A 16,021-nucleotide genomic window follows, 5' to 3' on the forward strand; every position below is an offset into this window, starting at 1 on the left:
CTATAAAATTCCAAAGAGTGGGGTGTAATGGAGGGCGACCGGGGGGGGGGGAGGGGCGGGACAGACATTTTGGAAGTTCAAAAGGGCAAGACTATACTTTAACTTTTTGCATGAAATTCAAAATTGTGACAAAGTTGAAGGTCATATACTATGGGTCGTAAATTTACCACCAATATGTATGTTGATCGATTTCGAGACCGACTCGGGCAGTTTGTGATCAACTACAGTGACTAAATGAGCAGGGTTTGAAAAATGAACCAACAAAAGCAGCTTTATGTACACTGTGATTGGCCGGGGTGCAGGACCCCAGAAGCTGCCTGCATGAGGGGCGGGGAACAGGGGAGACACCTCCGGAAGCTCAATAGTTTTCAGATATCCCTTGTTCTCTCGTATCGAGTTTAATTCATTATACACATGTGAGGGAGAGGGAGGGAAATTTTATTTCTATGGACTTTATTCCGAAGCCCCGGTGGGGGTGCAGAGGGCCCAACCCCCAGAAGTTGTAAGTTTTCGAGATATTTCTCGATGTCTCGTGAGACTTTAAAGCAGAAAACACATGTCAGAAAGAAGAATTCGAACAAATTTTTTCAGTTTTGATATACCGCAGCCGACTGGGTGAGGGATGGGCAACTCGGGGAAGCACATGATTTGTGGGAATGAACCCCCTCCCCCGAGTAACTCGCCCTTGGCGCCACTTGGCAGGATGGCAGCCCTTTGCCATCACGGGTGAATGACCTTGCCAAAATGACACTAATGTGACATCATATACCCCACTCAGCTCGATTTCCGAGTGTGTTCGTTATCGCCAAATTCGCAACTTTTAAATGTATGATGTACGATCATAACTTCGTAAAATTAGAGTTACAGCACAGACGAAGTAGATGGCACGATTGAGAAATATAATATAAATACAGAGCCGTGCCTGTTTTACGTTTGGGATTAGGCCTAGCCACGCTTAGCTAGCTACATATGCATAATGCATTGCGGTCAGATCTAGTGCGAACGTTCATACGGACAACAAACTATCAGTATCACATAGTTGTGTGTCCTATTTCTACGACGTAATTGGTTACTGGAGAGACTTAGAAAGTAACGTGTTTCATTCAGTTTCTTCGTGTTATTTATGGGCTGTATAGACATTCTTTTGTTTAACGATTTAGACTTGAAGCCTAAGTGTTAACAACTTTGGATAGCGCAGACGTAGTCTACGCAACGCACTGTTAATGTTATAGCCTAGGCTAGGCCTGACTACTTTGCATTTTAGGCTAGACCTAGCCTAGGCCTAGGATCTAGGCTAACGTTAAACCCTGTTAACGTCGAGGTCAAGTTTTTGAAGTGCATCACTATTACTAGGCTTTAAACCCTTATGTATACTGCATAGACCTAAACTACGTGGACCTAACCCAGTCTTTGTCTGTGCTAAGTTTATTGCTTTATGAAACTGCCTTAACGCTTGATCTAGACCTAGGCTAGTTCACATCTTTGATAAGACTGTAATACTAATACAGAAATTACAACTTACAAGTAGGCCTAGGCTAGATGCTTAAGTTAGACTACGAAGTGCGATGCTACGTTTGTAGGCTATAGCCTGGTTCAACAGCAAAAGGCTATAGCCTACAAACGTGGCATCGCACTTCGTAGTCTAACTTAAGCATCTAGCCTAGGCCTACTTGTATCGTAAAGCAATTCTACATGGTTGAAGGGGGGGGGGGGCATAAATATAGGACTAGCCTAGTATAGTCGAAGTACCTCGAGCAAGGTTAACAATTTTGTTTTGTTAGATCATCTGTTCATTGTTTGTGTTCAGTGTACAGAACAAAAGGAGTATCTCCAAATGATGCATTCTAATCCTACTCTAGACCTGCCAGGGACAAGACCTTTCTTTTGTAAAAGAAAAGGCTAGTGCACCATAGTCTATAGTACGTGCCATAGATAAGGTACCAAAACGATTCCATTGTTAGCAAAGATACTACGTAAGAATTGCGTTAACTACCAAAGTATAGATGTGCACAAAATCTAGATCTATCGCCTAATAGATGCAAAAATTAGACCCGAGTGTAAGTTGTATATGTAAGCCCAATGCAACAGGACTGGAAGAAATAATCACTGAAAATATTTTACCTTTTTCTTGAAGTCTGCGATAGTGAGAATTCAACTATGGCCTGTCCGACAGAAAGTAAAGAATCTAGTGAGTTTGGAGGACCAGTTCACCCCAACATAGATGATGATCTAAAGTACATGGTCATTCAGCTTTGTGAGGAAGTCAATTTCTTACGGGTAAGAAGAACTGGTTACTACTAAACAACTACAAGGAAACATTCTCGCTTAATATGGCCAGATAAAACTTTATCTGCATATCTGGATTGACTCTATATCCAGTTACATCTGGCTTTATATTGCCAGATAAAACTTTATATGCCTATCTGGATTGACTCTATATCCAGTTATATCTGGCTTTATATGGCCATATCAAACTTTATATGCCTATCTGGATTGACTCTATATCCAGTTATATCTGGCTTTATATTGCCAGATAAAACTTTATATGCCTATCTGGATTGACTCTATATCCAGTTATATCTGGCTTTATATGGCCATATCAAACTTGTTATGGATATCTGGCTTACATTTATATCAAGATCTATCTGGCTTTATATGGCCATATCAAACTTGATATGCATATCTGGCTTACAATTATATCAAGATATATCTGGCTTTAAAGCCATATCAAACTTGATATGCATATCTGGCTTACAATTATATCAAGATATATCTGGCTTTAAAGCCATATCAAACTTGATATGCATATCTGGCTTACAATTATTACAACTGATAATATTGGAAATGTTTGTCTTTTTTATATTTTCGGATTCTTAGCTTGATTATTTTTTCCCCGTTCACCATAGATGACAAAGAAGGAATCAGAGGAAAGGATGAGACATCTTGTGATAGAGCAACATAAACACGAGAGAGAGCTGGTCAGTTCACAATCCTCTCAAGTAACTGATAAATAAATCTCCGTATATTTGTGTGGTGAAGTAACATTAGTTCATGTTTAAGTTTTTATTTTAAATGTACTACGTAATAGCTATTTGGTTTTCTTAATTTTCCTCTACTAGGATGATTGGATACCTTTGAAGATATCTTATAGGTTATTGCACTTGTGTTTCTTTTACAGGAGGATGAAATTCTGAAGAACAGCATTCTAAGAGACAAACATGAACAGAAGTTACTAGACCTAGATCGGTCTTACCAAGATGACATTAAGCGTCTCAATCGAGAAAAGGTTTGTTACCAGAGAAATACCAACCCCTTACCTTCAACGACTGCTGATTATAGTATATGTATGTATATATATATATATATATATATATATTTATATATATATATATAGTATATGTATTTATATATATATATATATATATATATTTATATATAGCATGGTGGGCTCATAATTGACGCACTTAAGGATTTGATCAATGATGTCTATCAAGGAAAAATCCAAATCACTCAACTGTATGTGTTTTTCATATGGGTAGTTCCTCAGAAATGTTATGATCTAAAAGTATTTAAGGTTCTGTGCTTATGCACCGTACAATTCAGCAGAATTTGACCACAAAATGTCTGCTGTATCAAGTTCTTACATACCCCTAAATTGACACATTTGTCGATAAGCTAACTGTAGTGTAGGCCTTAGTAAACATCCATTGACTTTAGATGCTGTTTGCTATGCTCTGAGCCTCTAAGCTCAGACATGTCAGGCCCCAGAGAGTAGTGTTTTCATATTGAGATAATGTTGGTCATTTTTAGGGTGTAAGATTTCCAAATGCCCAAAAAACATGCAAAAATGGGGGAGGGTGTTAAAAGCTTAAAAAATACCACAATTTGGTCAGCAAATAGCTGAAATGAAATCAAACTCATGAAATATGTATTTCTGCTTGACTTCAAAGAGTTTAGGTGGCCTGCTGTATCTTTGCTAGTAATAATTGAAGGTGCGTCAATTACGGGGGTGCGTCAATTATGATGCCTTTACTATATATATATTTATATATATATATATATATATATATATATATTGCAATATATATATATATATATATATATATATATATATATATATATATATTGCATTAACATAAAGTATGTTCAAAGTATCTCTTTCGAGATCCGGCTTTAGGAATCACAAATGATTTTCGAGTTGGTTAGCATCATGTTTGATCTCTAGAGTAAGGCAAAATATGTCACCAAAAACAGAACTAGTATTGTTCGATACAGGTGACAAACGCCTACAGTGGAATTACGATCTACCTTACCGGTTTCGAACCTCTGGACATACAATCAGCGTCCATAGCCTAGTGGTTAGGGTGTCCGCGTACAGAGCGGGAGGCCCGTGGTTCGAATCCCGGTGGAGGCTGAAAGTTTTTTCACTGTTCTTGATTTTCCAACTCATTACGATTTTCATTTATATATATTCATTTGCCTTTGTCGTTTACCTCCTTTGCATTAACATAAAGTATGTTCAAAGTATCTCTTTCGAGATCCGGCTTTAGGAATCACAAATGATTTTCGAGTTGGTTAGCATCATGTTTGATCTCTAGAGTAAGGCAAAATATGTCACCAAAAACAGAACTAGTATTGTTCGATACAGGTGACAAACGCCTACAGTGGAATTACGATCTACCTTACCGGTTTCGAACCTCTGGACATACAATCAGCGTCCATAGCCTAGTGGTTAGGGTGTCCGCGTACAGAGCGGGAGGCCCGTGGTTCGAATCCCGGTGGAGGCTGAAAGTTTTTTCACTGTTCTTGATTTTCCAACTCATTACGATTTTCATTTATATATATATATATATATATATATATATATATATATATATATATATATATATATCTATGTCTATGTCTATATCTATATATATATATATATATATAATAATATCGTGATATTTTCAGTGTTAGTATACCGTAGTATGTTGTATGTTTCAGAGAGGTTTCGATTAACAATACCATGTACTAGTTTGGGTTTGGATTATACCAAATTTGTATGGTGACATTTCCACCCATGGCTAATGACTGACAAATCGATTGAAAAGAATGAATTTATTTCTCCATCGACAGAGCAAGCTAGTTTGGGAAAATGAGTCGTGGGAAAAAGATGTCAAATCAGTGAAAGATGAAGTAAGATCTTTACAGGTAAATTGCTTTGAAATAATATTGCAAATTCCATAAAATGTATGGACTTGAAATGATCGATATAGAGAGAATTCCAATTAATTTAAACGTATTACTCTCTTGGGTTGCACTGGATGTTCAAATATGCATTTCATAAAGAATGAAAAGAAGCAGACGTTTTTGAATCACAATCCTGTAATTTAATGCTTATTAGATATGCATATCTCTAGTTAACCTTGTGTGATTGGGCATGCATAAACTATGCAATTTTTTTTTGTAGCAGTTAACAATTTTCTGACATTTGTTTATTTCTTTCATGACGGTTTAAGATCCAAGTTGTTAAATAAACAGGCATAAATCAGGAAAACTATGATAAATATGCAGTACTTGTCAGAAAAACTTAGGCTAAGCTGCAGGATTTGTTTAATTTAAACAAGTATATACAATTTACTGTCGATAAAATATGATAGCCAAGGAGTAATTAGCTGAATTTGGTGCTGAATTTAAAAAACGTTGATTTAGTTTTTGATACTGTTTGGTGAATGATTTTTGTTCAACTCTTACTTAGGCTAGCAATGTGCAGACAGACTCCTGGTACCTGACTTACTGTAATTTAAAAGACGTTATTATGTGGTCTAAATACAAATTTTCAAACTTGAACTGATGAATTTTTTCACAATTAAAACTGCGAGATGTAATGGGTTATACAGTCTATGCCATTGTCACAAATAAAGATGGTATGTTTTAAATAAATATTCTAAATATGCCATTGATCCTAGTTCAAATAGTTGCAAAAATCAAACAGACAGAGATTTTTAACAGGAAATATAAGAACAGTAGAGCATATTGTTTCTGCTGCTCTTGTGATTTATGCTGCAGTTATGTTTCAGTTTATTCCAAAAAGTTAATTTCAATTTAACTTTAAACTACAAACTAATTGACATATGAATAGGAATGTTACACGATCCAAATGAAATGACTAACATTGTAATTTCTTTGAATTAAAATTGCAACTATGAGACGTGCCTTTGACCAGACAATTTGCATAGGATTCTTGAAATGACTTATTATTTAACTCATTTTCTACTTTCAGCTTGAGAAATACAACTTGGAGAGGATTATACGAGAGCAAAGCCATTTATTAAAGACACAAACCGCTGCTGGGGAATCTTGCATTAAGCAAGCATCAATCTTCGAGGAACAGTTTAAGGATATTAAACAATCTTTGGAGAAGTGCAATACTCAAGTGTTAATCTTATCGAAAGAAGGTAAGATAATCGAACATACACGAGATTGACGAGAAATAAATTATTTACATAAATTTGTTTAACTTTGATTTAAAAGTTTTTGAATTTGTAATTGATGCACAGAAATACGATACGATATAACTTGAAACGATGATATAATGTTTGGAACTTTGACAGTTCAATTAATGGAAGGGTATTCTAAGGTCAATCAGCAGTCAAGCAAATGCCGTAATGTAATTTACGTTCGCACTCTCCGTGTTGTACAAAAGCCAGCATCCAAAATATGCACACCTTGGCTCACGACATCAGCAAAGGTTCCGTGGGGCGAGTAAGGCAATACAAGCAGCAGCAAGTGGTTGGGAAAGAAACTAATCCATTATCAGTGATTCTGTCAATGTACCACCATGGTCAAAAAATTAAAATGATTGTCATCCAAAAATAATGTGATCTTTAGAATACTATTGTAAACTAAGTATATTATTATTTGTTAAATTGGTGTTCTTGGAAAGCATAAGCTTTCTGTATAATTTCTGAATACATAATTGCAGGTACTAGAAGTAGAATAATTTCATGTTGTGTAATTGATTATATCTAGTTAAAGTTAAGTTAAATGTGGTTATTGTTATTCATTTATAAAATAACTTTACAATCACTAGTATTTTGGTAACCGTAAACTTAGCAAGACAAAGAGAAATAAAACCAAATCCGATCCAGCTGGTAGTTTGATATCCATATGATATCTGTCGTTGTTATGTCCTTTGTCCACAGTGAAAGAAGCTATGGTATTGAATGAGAGATTGAGCTTCATCAATACTCACAATGAGTGTATGAAGAGGAAACTAGAGAGTAAACTGGATGAGAAAGAGAGAATCATCTCGGAGTTAACGGTCAAGACGAAACTAAAAGAAACAACGTCAGGAATAAAACCACTCGAAATAGGAGCGATTGGATTTCTCGACAAAGAAGAACTGAAACAGGTAAGAAAACCGTAAACATGAAACAGCATGGGAATTATTTGATCTCAGATATGTGGTTGGTATGTTTTCTTTGTGACTCTAGAATGGTTGATAAAATCTTTGTAGTTAGAAAATCCTAATTTGCCTCCTTCAATATGCCCATTTGGTTATTCCTATCGATCCTATATTTCCTCTTTATTTGAACAGCTGAAAAGAAACGAAGAGCTATTGAAAAAGCAACTGGAGAGTTCTCATGAACGTAGTAAGGTAAGTTTTTTACGGATTAATATATCAAGCATGACTATAACTTACAAAGAAGTAAACTGAATCTTTTTTTGGTCTTTTCTTCTTTCTTACTTGTATTAACATCGTTTTGCACACACAAGGACAACTGACGAAAATATTGAACAACAGACTTTGATTAATGCTAAGAGTTATTGTGACATAAGCAAAACCACTTAGAATGTTATTTTCTCATGATTTCAAAGATAATAATTTATGAGTTTACATGTTGATTAAAAGTTAATATTTCTCCGTCTAATATTTATAGGAAATCAGGAAGCAACTTGACGAAGCCCAAGTCCTCATAGATAAATATGTTACAATTCATGTGAAATATAAAGACATTGTTGAAGTGATGGAAGGGGAGAAAAAGGAAATGATAGAGAAAATAATGAAACTGGAAAATGACAGAAGCACAGAGGAGAAGGTAGTAAAGAACTTGGAAGAAGAGATGGACCAACTCAAAGTAAAGTGGAATGATAAGGTAATTCTGTAACATACGCAAGAGCGTAGGAACCGGGGGGCTGGGGGGGCTGGTGAAAAATATGGTAGGGCGGAAATATTATTCCGCCGCCGCCCCCCCCCCCCCCCCCCCCCCCCCGCTTCGCAAGTCAGAAAACCCCTTTTTCATTTCCAAATGAGAAAACTCATTTGCAGCACCAAATTGCATCTAAGGCCAGGTGAAAATGCAAAATTATTTACAAAATGGAGTGGGTTTTGAAGTGTGCTATATTGCACCAATATGCATCTGAGGACACCTGGAAATGCAAAAAAAATACCCCAAGGCGAACACCCCTCCCCTTAGACCCCTCCCCCAGGCCGGCCATCAGTCTTCAGCCCCCCACCCCCACTCAAAAGTACCTTCCTACGCCACTGAACATACGGTCGTGGGTTTGTACAAATTACGATCAGTTGATTACAAAAATGTGTTTAATATGTAAAATGTAGTAACAGACAGTAAATTCCTTTATGTGGAACTAGTGATAAACATCTGTTTTTAAATGTTAGTAAATTGTTCTTACACTTAAATTTGTCTGTTTTTTGCAAGTTTCTACGAGTCCTTCGAATATGTTCGAAGGATAACCATTCTGTTAAATCAGAATTGAAGACTATTTAACTTTCTACTTGTTTTATCACATCAACACGGACTCCAGATATAAATTTCGCTTTTTTTTTTAAATGGCAGGAAAAGTCGCTTGCATTGGCCGTATCAGAGCAGTCAAGAAATGTTGAAGCGTTAACTGAAGAAAATAATAAACTCGAGGAAAAGAATGCATCATTAGAGGAGGCGTACAGGGGGATTCTTGTTAAAATGAAGTTGCATGAGGTAAAAATGAAAGTTATAACTGTAAATAATTTCCAATACTACAGTTGATAAAATATACTCTCCAAATGAGGACAGAGAGATATGTTTGTAAGTAATAAGAAGGGTTCATGCTAAGATTTAGATTAATGTCCTTTTTGTTGTAAAATTTCTTATTGTCACTTTAAAATAGAAAGCAAGTTATAAAGTTGACAGTTGACTTGGTATTTATCTTATCGTTAAAACAAATAAACTTTCGTCTGCAAGTACATTAGATACTTTGCACCATATTCCTATTTTCAGTTTTGTAATCTAAGTTCAAGTAAAGTGTAAGCACAGAAATTGTTTACCATGTACTTTGATATTTAGATAAGTGAATATCTGTCATTAGTTTTTATTTGTTTACTGTATGAGCATCTAAAATACTTTGTTGACATGTTTTGTCTATTTTTTTTTCTTCTCAGAAACAATTCAACGAAAATGCTAAGAACAAAGTGGATGTTGGAATCAACACAACAATAGATAAGTTCCCAATTGAAAAAGCAAACATGTCAAATTGCTCCGTTCAGACAATTGATAACGGAGCTTTCATTTCAAGTAGTATTGACATGAAATCAAAAGGAACTCAGTATTCCCAGGATGACATGTGTGGATCTAATGAAGACAAGTTTGATCTTTCACTCTTGGACCAAGCTAATTTATGTTCTACTTCAATCAATAAAAGACAAAAAGTAGAATTGACCAAAAATCCAAAGCAGGAACAAAACTACATCAACACTGGTAATGATCAGAGCTTGCCGACTATTGGTCGTTCTACAATTCACTCAAAGCAAATATCGGAAGACACATTTGAATATACAGTGTCAATGGAAGTTACAGATCAGGTCAATGCTCTAACAGAAGCACCTTTACGACACACAAACAATTTCGACCATCCTCCAAAACAACACAGAGATGATGATTCGAGACAAATCTATAAAGATTCTTGTCTGTTTGAAGAATCATGTAAAGTGGAAATAAAAAGTGGCAGTGTTACTGAATGTGACAGGAGACTCTTAACTTGTGAGGGTAAAAACCACCTAGTAGGTGATGGTGCCCGGCCTTCACAGGTAATGTTTGGTCATAATACCAAAACTCCGGTACCTAAAAAGGAAGCTAGAGAAGATGTATCCCCTAAACTGAGAGATAGTGACGTCATTGGTATCTTAAGTGCTCCTAACGTAACAGGGGTTGTGTCAGATCAAACATGCTTGGATTCAGCCTTAGTGATAAGACCATGCAAAGACAATTCTTCTAAGAGTCCATCAGATACAGCCGAAGTTAATGATAATGTCAGCGTCTCGGCCCATGCACCTACAACTGATGTCCCTTCACCTGAACTTAATCGGCCTCCCTCCAAGGAACATAAAATAGATACCATTAACAAAGAGAAAGGCAGGGCTGATCAGTTCATTAGCCAATGTGACAAAGGCATATCGCAAATCGAAGTTTCCAGTGCAGTAGAAATTAAGGAGATGGGAAAGGTGGCCACTTCGGTGGTATTTAATACCTCTGGAGCGTCAGAAAGTAAAGCGATTGCACTGAATGATACCATTGTGACGGGTACAACCAAACCAGATACACATTCACGAAGTACTGTTTCCGTGCCAAGTACTCATTGGAAAGGATGGAAAGATAGTGCAAAGACAAGTGGCGATTTAAGTTCCATTTCACAGGTTACAGATATCATATCCGAACCGGTTTTGCACGATATCACCGGTGATACATCTCCCAAAATGTTAATTCTTCCAAAGAAAACTGCAGAAAGTGGAACATTTTCCATGGGTACTGGAGAGATTGGTGTGGAATATCTGGCGGAATCTTGCAATGCAGCCGGCCGTCCAACTTCCAAAGATAGCCCAGATGATTTTAAGGTTTCAAGCACATTCACAATTCGCAATAGAAATTATATAGAAGACGCAGAGAATATAACAACAAGTGACGAACTTGAGCGGGATATGAGCTATAGTGAAATTAAACATCCGTCACCAAAGGAACGTCATGTAACTGAAGTTACCCAAACTCAAGATTCTCGCAGGTTGAACGACAGGTCAGATGTAAAGTGTAACCAAAACATAGCCATTCAAAGAAACCCGAAGATATTAAGTAATGACAACATTGCACAATTACCGACGTCCGTAATGTCACATAAAACATTGCCTGCATATATCAACCAAAGCGAAGTTTTACCTACTTTGGCAGCCAATTGGCCTGCTGGTTCCCTATCTACAACAAGTTGTAAAACTACCAAAGAGTCATCAAGTATCCCTCGCGCAACAATAAATCCTTCCCAATCTTCCCACGAGAATAAACAGGAACCAGTGCCAGACCCTTCTCTGTCATTTAATAGACCACAATTACTGACTTCCTCTGGTGCCTGGTTGGCTTCTGATCCACCACATCAGTATAACCTTGGTTTCACAAAGCGGAATGTAAGAGTAAATCTTAAGCGGATCACTGGGAAGCTACAGTCCCCTGGCAAACCGACTACTCTCACTCGAGCTACAGATCAACAGAACCAGCCATCTGATAGGATTTCGTGGGTAGCTACATCTATACCTGCCCTATCAGATGAGGTTAAAGGTGCACAGCAACAGGTAGTACCAATTGTGCGACATTTATGTCAAACATCAGTTCCCTTGAAGGATTCGATACCAATTATGACTTTACCTGACAAAGATCCTTCAACAACCTGCAATTCGTTGTCCGTCGACCTGCAACCAACTGACAGGGAGAGAGATGTAACAATCATCTCAGATTACGGGAAAGGTATAACTGATGGAGTCTTACAACAATCACAAGACAGTTCTTCATCCATCGCTTTTCAAACTGAATGCACATCTGAGCCACTGATCTTGGTTGATGCATCAGTGCGATCAAAAGATGCTGATCGCAAGGACGTTACGGTAAGTGTTTGAGAGCATTGGAACTATGCTAATACTTGAGAGCATGGTTACTATGCTAATACTCGCATATTTACAAATTTGCTGATTGTGAATCCCAACCATGAGCAGCCTAAGTCGTGTAACTGTCCTCCTTACGTAAAGTTGGCGGTGTGGGGCAGCCACCCGAATGTTCAGATATATTCGTGAAGTTGGTTGATTTTATCATAATCTTGAATAATAATGATTACAAATATGAGTGAAATGTTTAAGGAGAAATTAGCCCAACAGCAGCATTAACAAAGACTGCATGTTTTGATGAATTCCTACAGAGAAGATCATATGAGAGATTTTACATTATATTAGTCCTTCGCACACAACACTAGATGTGTCAACAAAGGCATAATTATTAATATTTATAATTTATTATGATGTTTATTTGTTTATTTTCAGTAACAGGTATATGGAGTTACGAAATACTTAATCTATAGTATGAAGATTTGAACTTGACCTATAACTGTCATAACTTTCAATGTTAACACTGATTACATTTTACGCTGTAAATGTTTAATAATACTAATCAAATTTTCAAGTCATGAAAACAGTGTCTTTACAGGAGAATTATATTTTCGTCGGGTCTTGTCTTTATTCTGACTTAAGTGATAAGTCGGTAAACATAAGCCAAAATTATAATATTCACAATTAAAATGAACTACCATTTGCCTTTTTAGTTGAACCCATCATATTCGAGAGATTCCCGCTCAGATCTTGCAGCTCGTAAGCGCCCTCAGTTTGAGGATCCCTCAGAAATGAGCCTTTTTTCCGATGAAGATGAAGACCTATCGTCCAGCCTTAATAGAGAAATTGAAAAAGCTCAGAGTATCTTGAACAGAAGCAGACTGAAGAGGCCGAGAAGATGCAAACCAGCTTTGTCAATTAGTGGAGAGTTACAGGAAGAATAAAATAGCTGGTTAGAATAATGGCTACGCTACAGGTACACATGACGAGTTTTGTGACTGCGTTGTTGAAGTGAGTGTGTTTGATGTTATATGTGCATTCAAGGTTAAACTTTGTATGTTTTCTTTGCTGAAAGAATATGCACAAATGCCATTAACGTCAAACACATTTACAGAAATTAACATAATGGATTGACGATAAGTTAGTTGCCGATTACACGTTTAATAACCAAAATATATATTGCAAAAATTAAGGTAGGTGAAGGGGTTGGGGGATATCTAAACTAAACGCACAGAACGTTACTATAATTAACATAAAACTAGCGTAACATACTTTTGACCATTTGATAATATCTTGCATATGTTTTACAATCACTTTAAAGCCTATTAGAAATATCCTGCGGCTTGCATTAAAGCTAATTTTACCATGATGGAAGAATTACGATGATTTATATTATTTAAATATATATTTTATACAAACTACACTATTATTTCCTATTTTATTTCACCAGTACAACGACAACATCAACACTTAGCATATAGATTTAGCATAATGTCGTTCCAGTTTTAGCTTATACTACTTTGTGTGTAAGAATCGCGATTTAGTCGTGATATGAAAGTTAAGGATAACTACATGTTGTTTATTTTATCTGTTTTTTTTTTAAACTGCATGAATATTGTCCCACAGTTACTAGAAGGTATATGGTAAGAATTGGAATGTGGTAACAAATGTAATCCAGCTGTGGTACGTACATACAAACATAGGCATAGGAGCCCAATTTGATTGGGGGAGGGGGGCTGTAACGACTTGCCCGAAAAATATAACCAACAGTTTTCATGTTAATTGACATATCATATTGGCATGCATCGGTTATTACATCGCAAAAGAAATGTCTTATGTAGGTGGAGAAAAGGCATGGAGGGCCAATTATGTCAAAACTCTCTTTTCACATTAGTAATGGCGAATTAGTTGGGCAAGCTAAGAACTTTATTTTAATTTACCAGGGAGATTTATCTTAAACTATCGATTTCCTTTAGCTACATCAGTAGGCGCCCGTAAAATTCTCAGCATATTGCCCGAATTTTCACAAAAATGTTTGGTTGGGGGGGGGGGCTGCAGACCCCCAAGTCCTCCGCCTCCTACGCCTATGCATACAAACCCGACTGCTCGGTTTGAATTTTACTTAACCGTGGGAACGTCGTATATAGTTGTCGTTCTACGCCATGAATATGGAGGCATTAATGGATATTCGTTGCGGATGTTAGGTGTTTACACTTAGTCTTCTGGTATATGACAACTGTATTATAACTATGAGGTGCAGGTCATGGTTAAAGACCAATGGACGATACTAAAAGATGAAAGAAACAATTACTGTGCGATATTATTTAAAAATTTAAATATTGTTTAAACAAAGTTGGTTCATCAATATTAGTTAGCATAATTGAGAGAATGCACGGAAATTGACAAAGTTTATTTCGGATTTGAGAATTTCAAAAAAAAAGTTTACTTAAGCCTTAAATTGTTTCATACCTTTCTTGCTTCTGAAAGGAAAGATGTTAGACAACTTTTATGAAGCTACATATTACTTTGTTGAGAGTTATTCAATTTATTCCACAGTAATGGTGTGGATTGTTGTTGGGTTAGTCATGTGTTATTTGTGACTAGTTAATAGACATATTTTTAACCATTGAAAATAAATAAAGGGTCACGAACATTTCAAATTCTTACGTCAACTTGTTGATTGGTTGGAGAAAGAATACTATAATTTTGTATTTCATTGTTCGTAGTTGATTTCTAAGCTTTTCTTCGAAAATATGCTTGGATATTTTTACTGTTTGATCTGCATAAAGACATTACAGCTTCATCATTTCATGCAATGAATTAGTGTTAATTTGCAACTTTGCTAAATACATTTTTCATGTATTACACAAGAATTTGTCACTTCAAGTACTCTATATATGTGTGTGTGATTATTGAAATTTTATGAACGACTCTTGTATTATTTCATTCAAAGACCTGTGCTTTATTTAAGAATACAATCACAAGGAATGGGTGGCTACGGGAAGGGTGTGGCAAAGTTTGGAAGGTCTATGTGGGCCGTTCGAAAAGCTCAGCATATCCCTCACAGTTATTTATGGACTGGCTTCACGTGTTCGTCTGTATAAGAAGTTTTTGAGTCACCAATCTAGAGCCTTCGGCGCTATAGAATCATATAATTGCTTCTCAACGCACAAACACGTGAAGCCAGTACATGTACCCGTCTGCACGGCGTGTTTGAAATATGAGTTCTTGCAGCGCGTTCGTATACATTTTTTGATGAAGGCAACTTAAGCGTATAGTCGCGTGGGAATTTGACTGGACTTTTCGTTTTGTGAAAAGGCTTTGCCGTATAAGGTGGTGACAAAGACTTTAAAAAACTCACAGCGACTGTTTGGGCCTGACCCTTTATGGAGCGGCCAGTTTTGAATCAAGGATGTTTCAAAGAAGGGGCGTAGCCCTGGGATAGTTAACCTTGACTCCCATCTAGGGTGGGTGTCTGGGTGCCTCTCTTAGAAAAATTCAAAGTTTAGACGTCAATAGTGCATGCATTGTGAGGCATATTTTTGGTTATTTCACATGATGACTTAAGTAGCATTATTATAGTTATATGTTTATTGCTTATATCATAAACGTTCCTTCGTACAAAATGTGACATTGTTTATCGAACATCCAAAGAACCAAGGCAGTAGAAGTACTTCACAATTCATGTCTCATTATTTTAGTGCAAAAAGTGAAGCTAAACAATGGTCCATTGAACAATTGGGATAGTGGTTGGGATAGCAGCAGGGCGTGGTTGTTATGGACCCATGGCAAGAATATTCAGGCTAGAAAGAGGCAAAGCTCTTGCAAAAAGAGGCAAAATTGTCTATATCTTGACAGCAGTTGATTAAAAGAACAAATATAGTTATGATATGTTATTCATCGTCATTTTATATCAATGATCCACCTGTTGTTTAGTTATATTACCAATAAATATTTGAGAAATTACCCTTCAATCATCTCGTCGGCAATTAAAGTGACTGAACTACTTATTCTAACGCACAGTCAAGTAGGTCAGTTCCTCACATGATCCATAAAACTCACCTTTCTTTATATATGTTTTATTATAGTAGTTGTAGTAATTTTTATTCATTTCATATGAAA

The 16,021-nt window shown here is 36.4% G+C and overlaps 1 protein-coding gene across 1 annotated transcript; it reads left to right on the plus strand.

Annotated features, from left to right (window-relative positions):
• The first annotated feature begins 943 nt into the window (after window positions 1-943).
• LOC139979598 (uncharacterized) lies at window positions 944-15,865 on the plus strand. The gene is made up of 12 exons (XM_071990554.1): window positions 944-1,089; window positions 2,135-2,277; window positions 2,907-2,978; window positions 3,179-3,286; window positions 5,119-5,193; window positions 6,266-6,440; window positions 7,188-7,396; window positions 7,583-7,642; window positions 7,926-8,141; window positions 8,844-8,984; window positions 9,425-11,905; window positions 12,613-15,865. The coding sequence occupies exons 2-12, from the start codon at window positions 2,158-2,160 to the stop codon at window positions 12,841-12,843; spliced, it is 3,888 nt and encodes a 1,295-aa protein (XP_071846655.1). The 5' UTR covers window positions 944-1,089; window positions 2,135-2,157; the 3' UTR covers window positions 12,844-15,865.
• The last annotated feature ends 156 nt before the right edge of the window (window positions 15,866-16,021 follow it).

The sequence above is a fragment of the Apostichopus japonicus genome, chromosome 14 (assembly GCF_037975245.1).
Source record: "Apostichopus japonicus isolate 1M-3 chromosome 14, ASM3797524v1, whole genome shotgun sequence".
NCBI lineage: Eukaryota > Metazoa > Echinodermata > Holothuroidea > Aspidochirotida > Stichopodidae > Apostichopus > Apostichopus japonicus.